The 21,565-nt window shown below is 34.8% G+C and overlaps 2 protein-coding genes across 2 annotated transcripts; one reads left to right on the top strand and one right to left on the bottom strand.

Moving 5' to 3' along the window:
* Window positions 1–9,474: 9,474 nt before the first annotated feature.
* Window positions 9,475–19,771, top strand: LOC100776353 (WD repeat-containing protein 82-like). The gene is given in 10 exon segments (NM_001254182.2): window positions 9,475–9,633; window positions 10,132–10,232; window positions 10,972–11,081; window positions 11,182–11,248; window positions 11,758–11,857; window positions 12,345–12,461; window positions 12,542–12,679; window positions 12,782–12,863; window positions 15,922–15,971; window positions 19,391–19,771. Coding segments are annotated over 10 exon segments (1,005 nt in total). The 5' UTR covers window positions 9,475–9,558; the 3' UTR covers window positions 19,556–19,771.
* Window positions 19,772–20,525: 754 nt separating this feature from the next.
* P89 (P24 oleosin) lies at window positions 20,526–21,565 on the bottom strand. Its single transcript, NM_001360305.1, has one exon. It carries the CDS (start codon window positions 21,477–21,479, stop codon window positions 20,799–20,801), a length of 681 nt encoding a protein of 226 aa, NP_001347234.1. The 5' UTR covers window positions 21,480–21,565; the 3' UTR covers window positions 20,526–20,798.

Here is a 21,565-nt window from a genome sequence, read left to right on the forward strand (position 1 = left end):
AAGATGCAGCAGAAGAGACAGAATCCGATGATGATTCTGAAGCCACCCCATGATCATCAGACCTTTAATTTTGTTTTTCACTGTTACTAGATATAGGGGCATGTCCCTTTGAACAATTCATTGTTATTGGTCTGTAATATTTGCACTTTAATTTCATGCATCCTACTTTTGCCAAATTTATGTCTAAAAAGGGGGAGTAATAGTATTATGCTTGCTATTATGCATGATTTTGAGTAGTAGGATACTATGTATGATGCATGGCAGTAGGATACGATGTATGCATGATTCATAACCTTGAGGGGGAGTTGTATGAATATGAGTTTGAGGGGGAGACTGCTGCTGATGATGACTGATGTAAGCTACTAGAAGATGCTGCAGTAGGAGCATAAAGACAGGGGGAGCAGATAGCGGATGTCACATGAGATGTCTTGACATCCTGGAGAAGACTAGTAGCTGATAGAAGATGATGCAGTAAGCATGGAGACAGGGGGAGCAGAAGCAGAAAGCTGATGTCACGAGAGATGTCTTGACATCCTGGAGAAGACTTGTAGATTAGCAACTTGAAGAATTTCCGCTGTGCTTGATTACTCTGAAAATGAATGTTGCTGATCCCACTTGCATAACTGCTCTTACCTGCTCAGGAAGTGTCTAAGTATGTTTTAGACAAAATTTGCCAAAGGGGGAGATTGTTAGTGCTTAGCACTACTGAGTTTAAAAAGGTTGGCTAAGATTTTGTTAAAACATAAGCACTTAGACAATGAAGGAAAGCTGGAGTTGCTGCACATGATGTCCAACGTTATGTCAAGGAATAAGATCGGGCTGCACAATGCACAAGGCAAGATAAAGGTTCAAGTGATGAATTGAAGTTGCAGGATCCACGATGTCGGATACAATGTCCTGACATCCTGCTCGAGAATACTGGAGTTGCTGTGCACTGCAAGATAAAAGTCAAGTGCAGAAGTGAAGCTGCAGGATCCACGATGTCGGACACGATGTCCTGACATCCGGCCCGATAATACTGGACATATAATTCTGTTATATCTTTAACAGATTATTGTGCAGTTAGCAAGAGATAAGAAGATCTATCTTTAGGAACGAATTAAAAGATCATTATAGTTCGAATTTCAAAGTAGAAGAGTTCGTTCAGGGAGTAAAGATTAAAGATTAAAGATTCAAACTAAAAGATCAAAAGTTATCTTTTAGTTCTTTAACTGCAGATTTTTCAGAAGAAGATAGATCTCCTCCAGCATCAAGAACTTGCAGCCCAGAATCGTACACGGCTATATAATCATGGAGGCTGCACGAGTTCTGTACCAAGTCCGGGATTGAAAAGTTATTTTGTGAGTTTTAGGACTTGAGTGTTTTTGTGAGCCACCTTGATGGTATACTAACATCAAGTGTTGGACCTGAGTGTGTAGAGTTGATCTCTATTGTGTAGGGTTGATCCCATTTGTTCAGAGTTGATCTCTGGTGTGTCTTTGAATAAATTGTAAACACGGGAGTGTGAGTGAGAGGGAGTGAGCAGAGGTTCTCATATCTAAGATTGGGTCTTAGGTAGAGATCGCACGGGTAGTGGTTAGGTGAGAAGGTTGTAAACAGGGGTTGTTAGACCTTGAACTAACACTATTGAGAGTGGATTTCCTCCCTGGCTTGGTAGCCCCCAGATGTAGGTGAGGTTGCACCGAACTGGGTAAACAATTCTCTTGTGTTATTACTTGTTTAATCTGTTCATACGGACACACATAAACTGCATGTTCTGAAGCGTGATGTCGTGACATCCTGTACGACATCTGTCCCCTGGTATCAGAATTTCAATATCCTTTCTAAGACTCTATAGACTGTCTTGATCATCCATCTTGAATATCTCTAATTACTTTGTCTTGAGTAAATCTTTGAGAAGTATATGATTCATGTAATCCTTTGGCATCATCAAAACATTCAGCTTGATCCTTTGTCTACAAGGAGGACACATCATATGCCGGTACAGGATATGGCACTCTCACCAACCATGGATATGGCTCGACTCTAGCCAAGAATGCCAACTAAGGCCCGCGAGTCCCCCGAACTAACCAAAAATGCCCTTACCCGGGTTATCACCACTCAACATCATCCTAGGTTCTTTTAAACCATTCAAATTGTCCCCCAATGTAGCTATTGTGTGTCATCCACCCTCTCTTAATGAATCCTCACTCATCCTTCATGATGAGAAGCATCGATCCTCAAAAGATGTCATGTCGGTACATGTCTGTTAGGGTTTTATTTCACGTTAGATTGAACTTATAGGTCAAGTGTAACCCAATATAATCTAATCATGATGTAGTAATTGAATTATAGTCCAGGTTGTCTCCCAAAGGAATAAAGGAGGGACTTCATGTAATTATTTGACTAAGAACTAGGTTTTTTTTTTGTATTTTTGTTTTATGGTTGTCACGAAATAAATAATAAAAAATAAATTGCAATAAAAATTAAATGACAATAAAATAATTAAGTAAAGATAAAAATACTAGACTTGGATGGTGATGTCAATCTTGATGAATGGATGTCTAGGTTTAGACTTGGAATTCACTCGATCCACTGTAACTTCACAATTCTCTACTCATCTTTCCTGGTTATCCCTAATTCACTAATGTATTCTACCCCAACTCCCGCATGGTCATACATTCTAAACTACTTATCTGATACCCAATCCCTTTGACATATCAACACAAGCAATCAACACTAATGGTCGAGAATTAGCGAGGCTTAACCAAGATTATTCTATGCATAAAGATAATCTTAATTAAGTACTTAATTCATGTTTGAGTCTCAAAAAGGCTCACCAAATCGCAAGCCAATTCTTGAATTCATCAATAAGATGTCCAAACAAATAAAAGAATTAAGTATGGAAACAAATAAAAAACTCAAGATGAAGTATTAAATTCATAGAATTAAAGTGAAACAAGGTTCATCATTTTCTCTCCTAGGTGGAAAGAATTGCACTCATAAAAATACAATGAAACCTAGAGTTTCTAATGGAATAATGGAGATGCCTAGTAGGTGGAAGTCTAAAATATAATTCCAAGAATAGCTCGGGACTTCCACATGTTACAATAAATGTCTATCCTTCTATTTATAGAATTATAGTGACATGTTTTTGTTGAAAAACTATAAAAAATTCATTAAAAATAACTAAAACATAAAATTCTACCTAATACAAAGTAAAAACTGAATTTAAAGCTAATTTGATTCAAAACAAGGCCTAAAGTTAACTAAAATGCCAAATAAATGTCACAAGATACATTTGAAAATCCAGTAAATTTGATGTTTATCAATGTGAATAGATGTTAGAGACTGTTTCCCATTGAGTATAAGGTCATGCCCCCAACTCCCGACACAACTATCTCTACAAGTCTACTACAATCTTGCTAACTTGTTCGCCCGTTCCTTCCTCGTAATATGTGTCGATCCTCATGAAGCTTCCGATCACAAGTACCCTTCATTGTGCACACACACACACACACAAACATATCAAGAGAGGAAGGAATTTAACCCTTTTCCCTCTCTAAGGTCACAATTAATATGGTCTTTCAAGTGGAATAGTCCAATTCACAAAACCACAAACCACCGCATATCAAATTACTAAAACATCAAATGACATTCAAAGTAAATTTTGCCAAGGGTCAAACACCCCCGGACCCAATCCCAAAGCGTGACAGTTCATAATCAACATTATTGATAATATTACATTCATAACATGCAACATGTTTTACCAAGTGGTCACACTCACTTGGTCTTACAACATATAACATAGCAATTCCCATAATTTCACATTATAAAGTCTCAATCAAAGTAAACAATATGTTCTACAATTCACATCATTTATTCCATACAATTCCTACACATTTAAGACCCATTCTTATTTTGGAATTATACATCATTGTCCATTTTAACATCTATTTTCTTGTTGGCGTAGAAATCCATTTAGGACAAACCACATATGCATCTCAAAGTTTTCAAATGCAAGGGTCTCGATTTTAGACTCAAAATTTCCTAAAATCAGTCCCATTTGGCCCTAATATCAAATTACCTTGCACCTAGTAATAAAATTTCACAAAACTTGTTTTCTAATTTCCAAGAGTGTTAGAAATCCATTTTATGCAAACTTTATATTAAATCCTATGTTTTCAAACACAATTAATTCATTTACATGATCAAAATATACAGAAACCAAGTCCATAGGTGTAGTCTGTGCAAAACAAAGTAGATTTTATCGAAAAGAGCAAAACTTTAAATTGTGATTCCAAGAGCTATACTAACTCAAATGGAATGTGTTTTATGTCTAACCCTAGGTTTGTGGACCTAGTGGGTTCAATTTAGAGGTCCATAACCACATATTCTTGTAACAACTTCAAAATTTTCAAAAATAGAGGAATATGCATACATAACTTGCCTTAACATTTTATTTCCAAATGCTATACAACTTCAAATGAGGCATATCATATATGTTTTCCTAGATATTTGGTGTCAAGGAACTTGTTTTTGAACCCAAAATCACAAATACAACACACATCAAAGAAGGGTCATTGTACAGAATTCGAATTTCACATATTCACACCCAAAAAGTTGAACATAAATGAAGATCTACTCCTCAAAAACAAAACATAGGTTCTAAGTGATCAAGTACTCCTCCCTTATCTCTTGGTTAACACAAAGAAGGAAAAAAAATTATTTCTAACCACTCTTAATGACTTCTAAGTTGATCCTAGAGTGGTTAATTCATTTATTAATTTCCTCAATTAGGCCCAACTTAAAAAAATAGAGTGAGTGAGAAATTAATTCTCTTCTCTCCTTATTAATAAAACTAATGTTTTTTTATGCCTAGACATGTCAACACCTTAAACTTTCATTAATTAGTCTAAATCTCTCATTTTAGCCTAAAAAATATTTGTTTACAAAACTACCATTAATGAGGAATTCCCTTACTTTAACTTTCTAAACTGCAGTTGACTTTTGTTGATGAAGGTTTGACCAAGGGTTTTCTACATCTAAACCACTTTTTCCTAAATTTAGTACTTAAAATCTAGGTCACTTGACTATCCTATGACGGTCATATCTCTTATATAAATTAGCTAATGCTACTATACTACATATCAAAACAAACAAAAGCTATTTTTACTTTGAACTTCCCAATCTAGAAAATTGGGATGTTCAACTTCTATCTTTGATTCATATTTACTAAATTGAGCAATTGACCACAACTATCCATTTTTTTTATTTAAACCCTTAATTACTTTGGTTTACAAAATTAATTGTTTTGGAACACAACTGCTCATTTAGGTTTGATATCTAGACTTTTAGTCTATTGTTACTACCACATAGGGTACCCTTGCTCTTGTGCAAACATATTTTTATGCATCAAGTTTCTAGCGTCGTGGCGAGGGACTAGTCACACAGTTCCTGGATAATTGGTTTTGTGTAAATTGAGCACTTTTTTTTCTTAATTTTTTTTATTTCTTTTTATTGTCAATTTTTTTCTAAAAAAGTTGTTTATTTTTAATTTTTTTTACTTTCATTTACTAGTTGCGTTTTAATCCTTCTTCCTGTGTTGATAGCATATGCTAACTAGATCTCAAAAGTAAGGACTCTTGAACGAACTTGAGATGTTCATAGTTCTTGTCCCATAAAATTGTTTGCTTTGAAACTATAGGCTAGGCCTTATCCAAGTGTGGGGAAGGAAGACCCTTTGAAAGATAAAACTATTCTAAAAGACCCTGGAAGGGATATGAGGGGTAAGAGAAAAAGAGATGACACCATAATTCAAACTCCTAGCTATAGGGTAGGTGATGAAGCTGAAGGATTAATGCAATAATGGAACATCACCTATTCGAGGGTGATTGATTTACTTCCCTTTCATCTGTCAGGGACGGGTCATTAAACAAGCGCTTCTCAGGATTAATGCAATAATGGAACATCACCTATTCTAGTCTTTTATTTTCCTACTCTATTTTAGTACATTATCTATTTTTAGTACATTTTTCCTTTTCATGCATTTTTCATTTTTAATTTGGATGCATTAAGAACACTACACTATATAAGTGTGGGGAGGGGTACACTATGCTTCCCTAACTTTGAGTTATTGTGATGTGACATTTTGCATCATTTTGATTCATTGTGATGTTATTTGTGAATTCCCTTAGTTGTGAAATTTTGTTTTCAAAAACCCCAACAAAAAAATAGATTTTCTTTACAGAGGAACATTTGCATAATATGTGTATTTGGTTAATGAATTTTTCTTGACAGAGGAACATTAGCATAATATATATGTGTTTTTCTTTGAGCTTAGCCAAAAATATGTGAGTTTTGGTCAAATAATTCTTTCAGTGTGTACAAATTAATTCATTCAAAGACATTATTCTATTTTTTGTACTGAAATGCATATTCTTGGATGACTTTTGACTTTTTTGAAATGTTGAGGCTTGTGTAGGCATTTTTTTTAAAATCAAAATATTGATACATCTTCCCCTAGTTGCCCAATTTGAGCTTTATTGAATATTCTTTGCCATCCAGTTTTGTATTTTTTTAGTATATATTTTTTGTGACTTAAAGGACAAGGGAATGGATAATGATGTTACATGTTGTGCATATGTGACAGCTCAATAAATCTCAACTTCTTCTCCCACAAATAAAGAAAGAAGGGTGTTGGATTTCCCCTGCAGTTACTTTTTGATCCACTTTTTCTTTATACAAATATGTTCAAGGGAAATCCAGTTTGCTGGAAAGTGCACCGGATTTTCAAGTATTTAAAATTAAAGCAGATGAATTCGAGTATCAAACTCAGGGAACTATTCTTAGATAGGGTTAAATTAAAAAATAAGGCACTATTGAAAGAAACATTGATAATTGATGATTTGGAACAAAATTAAACTAATTCTAGGCTAAAAACAGTAAAAATGCAAGTAAGTAAAATTGACAGCGGTAGGTAAAGATGTTGGGTCTTTCTAACAGACCAGCTGATGTATAAAAAGATGTTTCTCTAATCAATCATGTTTTTGTGTTCTATGTTGTAGCCTAAATTACTAAACCTCGATCCCTAGTTAGACTGAACCAATCCAATCTTCGTCCTCAGATCCCTCTTTTTAATTTATTTTACGAAAAATGGAATGTTATAATAAATGAGAGGCATTAGGGCCATGTCCTTTAAAGGACACGTTCACAACCAAACATGTCCTTTAAAGGACACATTCACAGAAAAGACTTGGGGCCAACATCATGAATGGTAAAACTAAACTCATAGTCCTTCTTTTTTAAGGCCCAAACACCCCTTGCATGCCCATTGCTTCTTAGATCGAAGCAATTTCACACCCTAACCATTCCCAAAACCTAGTGGTATTGGAGAATTACGTATGAACTTCAAAGAGGAAAAGCAAGCTAGGTTTCCACTTCTTCATCATTTCCTTCATGTGTAGTTTATTTTCCTTACCCGCTACACCACACACATTCCAAGCAAGAATATTTAGATTTTTAAAAATCATCATAAACCTTATAAGGTAAATCATCCCCCCAACTCCTTCATAAGTGTGTTAGGTTAAGTATTTCCTCAATTATGGCATCCACTTGGGGCTTAACATTTACGTACATTCTCCCTCCAACCATACTCAAACACACCCCATCCATCAAGCCCACATTCATCTAAGGCCCAAGCATACTTCCCCTAGGGCTAGGGAGCTCTTTATTAAAGAGAAGACTTCCTGAACTAACTACCCCAACAACAACATTTGATGTAGACCTAGTTGGACACCACTCATTATTTGACGTGTCCCCATCATATGCACTCACAATCATACCGTTAGGATCTTGGACCATGTTATCCTTTGAGGGCAACTAAACAACTTTGTTCATTATATTCTTGGGCACTTTAATATCTTTGGCTTCCTTTTATGCCGATATCTTTTTTTTATTATCTTTTCTAAAACGTTTGGTTGTGGGTCCCCTTGATCAAAACCCACTTGGATCTACGTATTTCCCCCTCATAACTAACTCTCTTATTTTTGTCCTCATCATTCCCTCATTAGCATCCATATTACTAAATTGATTTCGTGTACCTAAATCTCCTTTAGAGCCCGATACTCCTCATTTTCCTTCAATGATATCATATCCCCTAAATTTTGGTCCCTTTCGTTCTTTGTTCACCATTAACCAATAGTCTCATTCAAAATATGAGGAGAATTTGTGCAATAATGTACTAGTCTTGAAAATTAGTACTACATATCCAATTAGCTTTATAATAATAATAATAATAATAATAATAATAATAGAATAATAAATAAATAACCCAAAGGGTTGGTGCAATAATGTAAGTCTTTTACTGCATTCACATGAAAGAACGATCTATCTAACAGGAAAACTCATGTTCAATTTTCACTATGTGTAAAATTTTTCTTCAATTAATGACAAACATGCAGTGCAAATGAATTAATTTTTGATTCAATGAGTTATGAAACACCATGGTATCTAACTCAAGACATAATAATAATAATAATTATTATTATTATTATTATTATTATTATTATTATGGGTTACAGACTCCTAGGTTGATTTTTATATGAACCCATGTTATTCTTGAAATCAATATTATTAAATCCGATTGAAATATTAGGTAACTAATTGAACCAATTCATTAATAATTAATCCAATCTCCCTCTCTCTCTATATATAACATAATTTAATCATTCAAACCATTACTACAAAGTTTAATATTTATCAAATTCAAACAATGCACCAAATCAAAGCAAGTTGAAATTAAATGATAGATCTTCAATTATATATTAATTGTTAAATAGAATCTTGTTTTAGAAGATTGTTAAATAAAATCTTAATAGACCAGTGTGTAAATTCTCCAACCCGAAATTTTCAATAACCTTGAGCTTGAGACATTGCAACCGCTCATAGCAACCTCACTCTCATCTGTTTCCTATCTGCAAGGTGCAAGGTAAACGCAGATTCAAACTCAGCAACCTCACTCTCATGTGTCGCAGAAGCCTTGCACTACGGAGGCTTTGTCAACGATGCAGGTCAGCGACAACAGTGTGGAACGAGGAGGGAAAGAAGCCGTTTGGGTGCGAGGCTGGCCTCGAGATTGAGAAAGGTGTTGCTAGGTTTTGTCGAGGCCGTGTTTGAGTCTTTGGGAAAGAACTCAGGGAAGAGGGAAATGAGGGAAAATCATCATTCATCAAAATGACAAAACGCAGCGTTCCACAAAAATAGCGTTGTTTTGCGATTTTTTTTAATAAAAAAAGTGTGCAACTAGACCGGTCATCGATTTTGTCCAAAACCGGCTGGTTCACATCGGGCCAAACCGGATCATATGCATTTCGAATCCGATAGCTCCCCCGTACCGTCCGGTTCCTGACCGAACTAGCCCGATCGGCCGGGCCGGATCGGTTTTCACAACACACCTAATAAATAGCCGAATATCCCAACCTGCCCCACTACTACTTAGTAAAAGTAAAACAACAGTGAAAAAGCGACGACGGATTCTTCTGCTTTGTTTCCACTCTCTTGCTACTTTGCTCCGCCAACATGACGGCGTCGCTCACGGAGCTTGACGACGATTTGGTTCGAAGCATGGCCATAGGAGCCGTTTTCTCCGACTTCGTAACCCTTCTTTTCCCTTTCAATTTGATTCTCTTCACTTTTTATTTCAGTGCCCTCTCTCACACATTTGAACAGTTTTAGGCGTTTCTTGTTGTGAAGGAAAAAAAATAAATTCTGTTAGGTTTGTCCATTAATCTACTAGCGAACCTTTTTGTTCAAATATCTATCTTTTCGATCACTTCTCGTTCTGAATGCAGCGTTACTGGCAGAGAAGATTTTGTTTAAACTTATTGATGTTATTCTTTTTGAGCAAATTATTGAGATTATTAATCTTTTAATTTTAGAAAAGATTATGTTATTTTTCATTATTTTAAAGTGTAAGCGATTTTGAAATTGGAATATTGCCAAGTCAAATATTGTTGAGGAACAATCACTTCGTCCCTTTAAATCTGTTTCTTCTAATTTGGTTATGCCTTTGATCTTGTTCTTGGCATTGAAATGGTAGCTTCATTGCAATTGTGTCTTTTCTGTAGGGTTTAATGATCTTTGCATTTTCAGGGTGGGATGATACATTCGATTGATTTCCATCGAAAGGATGATTTACTTGTCACAGCTAGTGAGGATGATTCGGTGCGACTTTATGACATTGCTAATGCTAAGTGAGTTTACTTTTATGAGAAAGAAGCAAATCTCTGCTCTAAAACAAAACATACAAGTAAATACCAACAAAAGTCAAATACAAGTTTCCTAGATTATAGGAATCACCAATCACCAGCTTCTAAATCCAAGTGGCCTTCTTTAAAATTTTCACTATTATTACATCTGTAGATGTCATCTTTGGAAATTGAAATCCCAAAAAATGTCCCCCAAAAAAGCCCTAATTTCTTTGTTCATTGGTCTTTTTTCGAATCAACACATAATGCCACTGTGGCCACTACATTAAACCGCTTTGCTATGGCAACCCCTGTAGTGGGCAGTCGCCTCTCCGCACTGACACACCACTACTGCAGAGCCTATTTAAAACCCTAATATAAACAAGCTACATACAAATTTCAAAATAGCTGCTAACGAACTATAGTGTTTTTGGGTCTGGCTGCTATGCCCCAGTGTCCCACTACTTGGGATTTAAAAATTAAAATATGCTACTAACTCAACTTACAAACTCTGAATACTAAACACTCATTTCAGTTTTTAAGTTTGTTTCATTATTTATATCCAGAAAAGAAATTTGCTTTATTGCAGAAGCTTAAATTGCTAATGTAATAAATTTTTGCCCACCATTAATTCTACCAATTAAGTCTTCTTTTTCCCTCGGGAAAATAATTTGTCTAATAAATGATAAAGTTTTTATGATTTACTTACTGCTTCATACATGAATAACTTTACCCTCAATTCCAGGTTATTGAAGAGCACTTATCATAAGAAACATGGTACTGATCGTATATGTTTTACTCATCATCCAAGCTCTGTTATATGCTCTTCAAAGTACACTTTGGAGTCTACTGGAGGTTGACTTCTTTATATGACAATTTTATTTTACAGCTAATCAGTGGTTACTGGCTACATATTATGATTGCAATTATTCACTTCTTATTCCTTGTGTGCCAGAATCATTGCGGTATTTATCAATGTATGATAATCGCTGCTTACGATACTTCAAAGGGCATAAACAGAGGTTAGATTTGGATGCATTTTTTTCATATATGAATTTTTTTCCCTGCGGAAGGAAAACTAGGTGCTTTTTCCTAGTTGCTATTTGCCTTAGGCAAAAAATAATTCTTATTTCTTATTGTTGTATCATTTCCTTTTTGTTTTGGGACATCTGTGGCCTCTGATTGTGGGACTGAGATCACAATCTACAAGTAATCGTTACTGTATAAGTTCACTTGGTGGGAAGTATTTCTGGCTGCTAAGATTATTATTGTTTTTTACCCTACATAAAAGTGAAATAGAAATAGTCTTATTTTCAATTTTTGGTGGATAGTTATTTTATTTTATTTGTTTAATCTTTTTAACTTTCCTGTTTATAACTTCTGCTCTATGTTAAATTGATGTATGAATGTAAAGCTTTCCTCAGCCTCACCTTTTCTTGAACCCTATTAGGTCAATGATTCTGAGTATGTCAGTTCCTTTGTTATACATGATCGTATTGCTGATTTTTTTTTTATATGTCTTGCTTTGCAGAGTTGTTTCTCTCTGCATGTCTCCAATCAATGATAGCTTCATGTCTGGTTCTCTAGACCACAGTGTTAGGATATGGGATCTTCGGGTAAATGCTTGCCAGGTTGGTAGTTTTCATTTTTTTCATTTCTTTGGAGGGGGGGGGGGGGGGGGGATTTAATGTAGTTTATGTGACTTTTGAAGGTAAAAAAAAAGAAGTATAGATGCTTAGTTATATTGGTGAAGATACTATATAGTACTGTGTAGTACAAGAATTACAAAGTAAATATATATACAAGACAGGCGACTTTTTCCACACTTTTCAAAACTCACTCACTTAACATGATAACAATTTGTTATAGTTGAGCTCAAGGTTTAAAGCTGTGGAAGGCATCACATGATGCTGGCGGCCATTGCTAACTGCATTAGGCTGTGATTGCAAAATTGAATTGATCATAGTTGGCCTTCAACAACCACAATGCAACCATGACTGCAATCGCAATTAAAATTTAAAATCCATGGTCAAGCTTCAAAAGATTAATATTTGCAGTGCATCAAGGAAAAATTATAGGAGAAACAATTATGATTTTGCTCACTGATATAGTTTTCAGGGCATCTTACATCTACGTGGTAGACCCGCTGTTGCGTATGACCAACAAGGCCTGGTCTTTGCTGTAGCAATGGAAGGGGGAGCTATTAAATTATTTGATTCTCGTTCTTATGACAAGGTTTGTATTTGTAACCTTTCTCTAGCCTTTGCTATGCTTTTCATAACTTCACAACACTGACATTGCCCATATTGGTGTAGGGTCCCTTTGACACCTTTCTAGTTGGTGGTGACACAGCCGAAGTTTGTGATATCAAATTCAGTAATGACGGCAAATCAATGCTTCTGACTACTACTAATAACAATATTTATGTTCTTGATGCATATGGAGGAGAGAAGGTAAATTTCTTTGATAATTGAATCCTTTGCATTACATTTTCCATATGCAGTAATGTATTTGTTCAAAATATGCGGAAATTGATAGTTTTCTAACTTGTGCAGCGTTGTGGATTTAGTTTGGAACCATCTCCTGGTACCCCAATAGAGGCTACATTTACCCCAGATGGGAAGTACATGGTGGCAGGTATGACGTTTCATCTCTTTACAATTTAGCCTTTTAAAACTTTTATTTTCAATGCATCTTGCTTCCTGGTTATATTTACCAGCTGATATGCACAAAAACTGTTACCCTTCTAATTTCTCCTATTATTATTACCATGAAGCTGTAGAGGTGGTTAGTGTAATTTACTCTAATTTTTCTGTATAAATTAGGATAATTATCAATTCACCATTTTTTATATATATTGTATGAATATAAAGTTGTGTACCATACTCAAAATTCTCAATGTAATGATTTTAAATTTAAACTAGGAATTGTCTTCATAACAACCGTATCCTTGGCAAAATCAAATCATAATTCATGTAGTCAATAACAGCATTATTGTCAGCTCTTATCTGAGCTAATAAATGCAAAAGAACCTTATCAACCTATAACATATAAATAACTGAGTCCAAAACTAATTATCCTCCTATTCATCAATCATCAGGATTAATGTCATTATAATGATTACAATCTTTGTCATTTCATAAATATCTTAGCCTTATTGTCAGCTTTTCTGAGCTAATATATATATATGAGGAGGGATCCATTTACTCCAAGAGTAATTCTTTTAGAGTTACTTCTCATCCTCATCATTCATTTTCTTGAGATCTAATGGTTAAGATTAGTTACTTATTTCAACCATTAGATTTTAAAAAAATGGATGATGAGGATGAAGAGCAACTCTAAGTGGATCCCCTCCCTATACACACACACACTCACTGTTACGTGCAGCGGAAATGGTAGCTGGTTTCGAGGTTACCAGTGCCTCCAGAACAAGAGGAAGAGAAGAGATAGAGCTTGGAATTCGAGGACCAAGCTGCCTCCTAAGAGCCGAGAGAGAGAAAAGGAAATTCTGGGATTTCTTCTTGCATTCTGGAAGCGCAAATTACATACATATATAGCAGCTATAGAGGGGACAAGGACCCCACAACCAAAACGGAAAAGATATACGAAATCAGAAAATATCCTAACGGCAAATATTCCTTTATTCCTAAGCATCTTCTAGAAGACACGATACTAGCATATTGGTTGCGCTTCTCCTTACTTACGGTGCATGCTTGCATGAGACCTTGCTGTCTTGCATTTTGGGCCTTGCTGTCTGCAGTCCCAGATTGCTATCCGTAACACTCACACACACACATACATATAAGTGAAGCTATTATTCAATCATTTGGGAACAATGAAGGCAAATATAAGAATCCTCTAAAGTCCAAATCCACCTAATGTTAGTATTTTCGAAAACTTATGTATATTTACTTTTATTATTGTTCTGGATAGTTGAAATATGTACAATATTTATTACTTCTAACCTCCTTCGATAATTTGTCTAATCATTTGATATATTTTCCTTTTCTTTTTTAACCTTTTTCAATGTGAGGACGGATGTTTCAAATCAGGTGTCTACATGTCTCACCATTTCCCTTTTGTTAAGAAAGTACTTCTACAAACTCAAGATACTTAAAATCTGGAATGTCTATAGATGAAGCCAACAAGGGATATTACCCTTTGAACTGTTCTCATTAGAGGGAACTTTCTTCTCTCTGAACATCAATTGTATGCAGTGGGGTTGCACTAAGAGCTCAACATAAATGTGGTTTTTTTCTTCTAGTAATTTACTAGACAAAAACATAGTTGCTTCCTTTGTCCAGTATAACTTTCACAATCTTTTCTTCCCCATCTCATCCACAATGGAGTCTATGCAACTAAGTATTTTCTTTCTAGTTTACACAATGTCTAATGCATAAATAGATTTAATCATCGTTGTCCTTAATAAAAAGTTCATCAAGAAGTTAAGGATCTCTATTTTCTACCCAACCATGCATTAAACATGATAGAGCTTTCAAATCTTCCCCACTACTACTTTTGATACTTGTAACACTGTAACTTGTGCTGTATAATATAAAATAAGGTCAAAAATTTACATTCCGTATCAAAATATTAAAGTAATAAAGGGAAGGATTATTGAAGTCTGAAATGGGAGGTGTGGACTAAAATTGAGTATTTAATAGAATTGAAATACATGAAATTGAAACAAAACAAGGCAATCACATGAAAAAAAAGACATTGTTTGAATAAAAAATAGAGATAAGTAAGAGAAACCTAGAAACAAAATTGAAATAGAAGACAAACAGAGAACTGGGAGAAGTATGAGAAACAGTGTCAGACATACAAAATTGAAACTGAAATAATATTACAATAAAATTGAAATAACTGGGGGTGGCTGTGCTTCCTGAAGTAAGAGAGGGCTCAATGTATGATGTCATATTTTGCAATTGACAGTGTAGGTTGCGCGGGAGACAAGTAGAAAAACAGTGATTGTGCATTGTCTTAGAGTTTGAGCAAATGTGTATAATTATATAAAGATGGTCAAATTTCTTAAACAGGGTTTTGGGATTTATATGCATAATCTAAAACCCAAAAAAATATTATTGTCTCCCCTAAAGAAAAGGCCCTTGAAATGTCTGAGAAAGCATAGACTGCTGTCATTTGCCATGGTGTTATGTTGGTTTTGGCCATGAACAGCTCAATCGTGAAAACCACAAAGCCATTGATGGTGAAATATATTTACAGTTACACCCAAATCTGCTCCACCATAACTTGTTTGACAATACTGATTTTGAATGTTGTGTTTCCCCTATTTGCCTTTAACACTTTCTGCCATGTGGCATAGCTGATTTTGGTCTTTCCACCATGGGCTATAATATGCTATTGATAAGAGAAATTACCAATTGGATAATTATACTCAGGCAGATGACTGGCCAAGCTGTAGGACTTGTTAGACCTGAAACTGAGAAAATGACATTTTATTTTCAAGCTTCATTTCCTTTCTGTAATTGCTTATTGTATTTGCTGAGTTCAAGAGTACTGTCCACAATGAAATGAGGTCTGTAGTATATCATACATGGTTCTTCAAATGAAATTATATTCTATGAGTATAGATACATTAGATTGTGGATGCTAGTTACTTTTATTCTACCATTAACATTTTCCGTAAGCTACGTGTAATGAGTATAAAATTTTCTTAATTTTGATGTCTAAGGATCTGGAAGCGGAACCATGCAAGTTTGGAGTATTGAGACCAAAAATGAGGTATTCTCTATTTTCTACTATAATATGATTCTGCTATTTTTTTTAAAAAAATTCTAATAGGATACTTTAAAATGAGGCAAATGTTTAAACCAGCATCTGTAGTTCATAGATGTGGACATGTTTATTGATGTATTACTGGAATAATTCAAGCTCTGCAATTTCTCCTATTACTTTAGTCTGTTGTTAAACCAACAGTGTTTTAGGACCAGCTTGATGCATGACTTCATTCTAGATAGTGATAAAATATGCATGTATAAATTTAAAACAGGTAAAAATATACATAAAATACCCCTTATACTTCAGTTTCTGTGTAATCTACCTTCAGAATTTCCAAATTGGTAAAAACCTGCTTACTAGATGGGCAAATAAAATCATTTGAACTTGATGTGTGAGTGTGAAAGACTTCCTCTGCACATGAAACATCTACTCTATTTACTGAAAATTGTCAGTGTGTACTTTCTGTAATCAGAAATGTGTTTAAATGACAAAAAAAATGAGTTTGCTAAATGACCAAATATAATCTGATAGTTTAAGCTGGGTTTTAAAAGAACAAAGAGAAAAAATGGAAGTAGCAAAAATGAGTATGTTTAGATGGATGTGTGATCACATAAGAAAAGACAAAATGCAAATGATTGTACACGAGGTGATATTGGTGTGATACTCTATCATGGAAAATATGACAAAAAATAAGTTAAGGTGGTTTGAACACATGCAAAAAAGGCCATCAGAGGTATCAATGAAGAGTAGATTGCATTGTTTTTAATCCTGTGGAAAAGGGTAGAGGGAGACTAAGGACATTGGAGGAAATTATTAAAAGGGATACCCCTGAGAATTTGGTTTTTAATGGAGTTTAATCATTAATGGATTATGTGATTCATGTAGTTGATCTCACTTATTTGGCTATTATTGTTGTCTTACTTTTGGTTATCACTTGACTTACCATAAACTAGTGGTTTCAAGTGAAGTACATGGGACATTTTGTTAGCACAGTGAATATCTAATGAATGGAGTGATTTGCTGCACATTTAGTAAGGTTCTAAGGATGGTTTTGACCATTTTGTAAAATATGCTGAATATATTGCAGAAGACATGTATGATTTAGCAGTAGAAAACAAAGAAATTAAAAATTACGCGAAAACAAATAATAAGATTTAGAAAACTATTTTAAAAACATCAGAATTAGCAGTGGATCACTGAAGATAGATATGAGTTGGGCAGGATAACAACATGTTGCCATCTTTGGTTAATTATTGCAGGCTTGCAGTAGTTAAATTTTAATACTGTTAAGTTAGATTATCAGCCTTTTTATTAACTTTGTAGTTATGGTGCTGCTATTAAAGAGTAGCAGGGCAGTTTATATTAGATGCCCGCTGCAATTCGCTACCCACTTTGTGGTGCTTTCTACCATTGCCATGGCGGATGTGGATTTCTTTTTAATTAAGAGGTTCAAATAGGGTTTTTAAAACCTTTCTTGCACTTCTGCATGTTATCTTCTCCTACTCGTTCCTGTGCTGATTGCCACTCATCCAATCTTCTCACTCCAGTCACCATTGGCCAGGGATTCCGATTCCAGCTCCCATCATCTGAGTTTAATCATTTCTTTCCTTTTTTTTTCCTTGTTTTTTCATCTCTTCTTTTTCATTTGTTCTTTTTCCCTTCACATTCTCATCATCTCTTCTCTATTTTTCATTCCCCCCTCCCCCTTCTCCGTTTTATTTTTATTCAATTTTTGTCACCATCTATACTGTTTTTCTTGATTTTTTCTTCTTTTTCTTTTATTCAATTTTTTCACCATCTTGTTTTTTCCTCCTTTTCTTGTTTTCTTCTGTTCTTTTAATTCAGTTTTTTTTATCATTTTTTCCCTTTTTCTGTTTTTCTCGTTTTCTTGATTCTTTTTTCTTCTCTTTCTCACTTCTAGGACATTTTTAGGTTATATTTATCTTTTTTTTAGAGCTGTTATGAGATTTCCATGTGTATTATTTCATGGAATATATTTTTAATTTTTTTATATTTGTTTTATTAGTTTATATTATTTATTATTCTTTTGAATTTTTCTACATGTTATATATTCTTTTTAATTCATATTGTGGATTTTTGGCTTTTCGCCATGGACTGCCATCCGCAATTTATAATTTTTTGGTTGTATATGAATTGTTGTGCATATATCCATCTGGTAATCAATTTATTGTTGAACTATCTTAATTTTATGGCTTTAACTCCTAATTTCAAAAGATAATATATATATATATATATACTTATAACTTGATTTAAAGATTAATGAATTAGATTTTAGTAATTCATAATTTAATATAAATGTGGATGTGTTTTATTATAATCTGAAGCGTTGACTTAATCCTTGGTTTTAACTTTTCACATTGTCTTTGCATTTTAAAATAGCCAAAATCTTAATTTTATTGACTTAATTCCTGTAAAAATGTTTGCTATTGACAATGTGTTCATACTATACTGTCCTTTCTGTTTTGAGTGAACCGTGGTTTGCTTATGTTTTGTGCTTGTGAATTTATGTCCCGAATCCTTATACATTCAAAACTTATATTCCCTTTAATCTTTTTTATAAGATCCATTTAACTAATTTATAAGAATTAAGAATTAAGGATAACATTAAATATGTTTAATATTTATATTTTTTGGGATATACTATCTTTTTAGTCCTTAAACTTTTTAAATTTTTTTTGTTTTTAATCCCTAAATTTATTTTATCTGCTTGTAGTCCTTAACTTTTGTTTTTTTTACTTTTAATCCCTTGAGAGGACTAAAAGTAAGGATAGAAAAAAGTTAAAAAACTAAAAAGTTAAGGGACTAAATATAAAAGAAAATTAGGGACTAAAAACATAAATTTTAAAAAGTGTATGGACTAAAAAGTTAATTTATCTTTTTTTTTTCTTTCAAAATTACTCTTAATATTAATGAAACGAATAAAAACATTAATGGATACTGATCTAATTGTTTGTCAATATAACCTTTCACTGCCATGATTTTTATTAAGAGTATTTCTGTAAAAAATAATTCTTATAAAAAGGATCAAACACCACTTTTTACTTTTAACTTGGGTAGAGGATCCGGAGGGAGCATAAATAATATGGCATGAGCATAAAGACATGAATAAAACTTTGAAACCGTAGATGATGGCTGCTGAAAAAGGTTTTATGTATTTATTTATTGATATATATTTTAGGCTTAAAGATGGTTTTGGTCACGGAAAATATGATGGTTTTTAGTTTTAATTATATAAAAAATGCTGTTTTAATCTCTACATTTAACAAAAATATGGTGTCACTCGTCAAGAATTAAAAGTACCTAACTTATAATTTGAAGACCTAAAAATAAATAAAATTTTAATAAAAGATTAAAACAAAAAAGCCATATTTTATATGAGCCTCTGGTTTTCATCTCTGCAGGTGGCATGTTGGACCAGCCATATTGGTGTGCCTTCGTGCTTGAAGTGGGCCCCTCGCAGGGCCATGTTCGCTGCTGCTTCAAGTGTTCTCACATTTTGGATACCCAATAATGATTCAAAGCTGGAAACCCAGTATGGTGGCACAGATGCTGAAGCTGGACCTTAACCCTAACCACTTCTCCATTATAACTGAATATGCTGTTCCTCTCCCAGCCCATCTACAATTTTGTTTTGTTGTTGTATCAAGAAACTAACTAACGCGTTGTGAATTTGGTAAGCTATACATAGTTTTGATACATTTCATGAAAATTTTGATGATGCTCCAAGGATGTTGTCAATTGTAAATCCCATCACCAAATGCAATTTATTTTAAAGTTTTAGCTACATTGAGAATGTTCTTTATTGGTTAGACAATATTTTTCCCCGCTAGTAATACTAGGGTCTTACACATGTTAAAGACGTTTTAACAAGCTCACGTCCACATTTTGTCAGATAGTGTCGCTTTTTTACTAACGGGAGAGTTAAACAAATTTTAAACTATTTTAACCCACACAGCGGAGGTATCTTGCGTCAAAGGCCTTTTTGAGTTTTGACTATGGGTTTCTTTCCAGAAGGATTTCTAGGAATAATTAAAAATGAAATGAATTTTTCATAAGAAAATTTTCATATTTTTACTTATTGTAAAAGCTCTTGTATAATAATTTCTCTAAAAGATGAAAAAAAAAATTAGAACTTAGTTTGTGCATAAGTTCAAATTAACTTACGAAAAAAAATCATTTTATTTCTTTTTCTTAGTTCTTCTAGAAAAATTTACCCTAATCAGACCCTATATATTAACTGTTGTCATTGAAGAACAAACGAAGCAAATCTTTCCTATTAGATTTTTTGCAGCTCAAAGCTTCCTTTTGCTGAAAAATGCTATTGGCTGATGTTAATGGCGCATCTTAGTTTGGAACTTGGTTAGTGAGTGCTGTACTGTTGATAAAATTTCATGCTAGGTAAAATCTGCTGCTAGTAATTTGATTTTCAATATGATAAAAGAATCTTCAACAAAGCACAGTTTAAATTTCACCCTTGGTTTTGTTGCTTAAAACTTTGATCATCGGACGAGAAAGATAGTAATTTTACACATAACCAACGCAAAACACATTTGACATTGAATTCAACAATGGAAGTGAACAAATACAAAACACATTGATTTCCAGCATCCATATACACTACAGAGTGGTAGTACCCCTTTTTTTGAGACACGAACGAACGTCCCTACTACTTAATAACCAAAGCTAGACAACAAAACAAAACACACAAACCTACATAGGCAAGAGGTACATACATCATTTATTTAATTTCCCCATATAAACCACATCACAACAACACATTAATGCTCCCTCTAATATCAGAATTACTCATCATGCGGTTGCGGTTGTTGCTGTCACTGTTGTTCTCTTTACATCCCTTGCCTCCACCTTTGCATCCCTTGCAGCAGCTTCCCTTGCATCCCTTGCAGCTGCCTCCCTTGCATCCCTTGCAGCTGCCTCCCTTGTATCCTGTGCCTTGCTCTGAATATCCTGCCCAACCTCCTTGGTCTTCTGCCCCACTTCCTTCGTCTTCTGCCCCACGTACTCCGCCGCCTCGGCGAGGTGATGCTTCGCGGCGGCGGCGAGGTTCTCCGAGGCTGGCTGGGTCTCCCGGATGTAGTTCAGGATCCAGGAGAAGGAAGACAGCGCCGTGAGCCCGAAGGCCCCCGACGTCAGGAACCCGGCCACGGCCAGGCCGATGGCGACCGTGGCTGGAACCAGCACCGGGCTGAAGAGGACGAAGAGCGGCGTGGCAACTGCCAGTCCGGTGAGGGTTCCTGCCAGGGTCAATCCCGCCAGGAGGAGCAGGATGCCACCGACCGGGAGGCCGGCGAGGACGGCGAGGACCTGGGAAGTCGTTGGACCTCTCTCGGAATGGTAAATGGAGGGCGCTTTGACGCCGGCTTCATAACGCGGCGGTTCGAAACGGGCTCCGGGGGGGACGACGCCAGCTTCGTAGCGGTGTGTTGTTGTGTGGACTTGGACACTGTGTGGTGGTACTTGTGTGGTCATGGTTGAAGGTGAAGTTTAGGGTTTTGCAATGAAGATGATGATGCAACAGTGCTGCAAGTGAAGGAATTGTTAGTGGGGTGTGTGTT

Source organism: Glycine max, chromosome 19 (assembly GCF_000004515.6).
Source record: "Glycine max cultivar Williams 82 chromosome 19, Glycine_max_v4.0, whole genome shotgun sequence".
Classification (NCBI taxonomy): domain Eukaryota; kingdom Viridiplantae; phylum Streptophyta; class Magnoliopsida; order Fabales; family Fabaceae; genus Glycine; species Glycine max.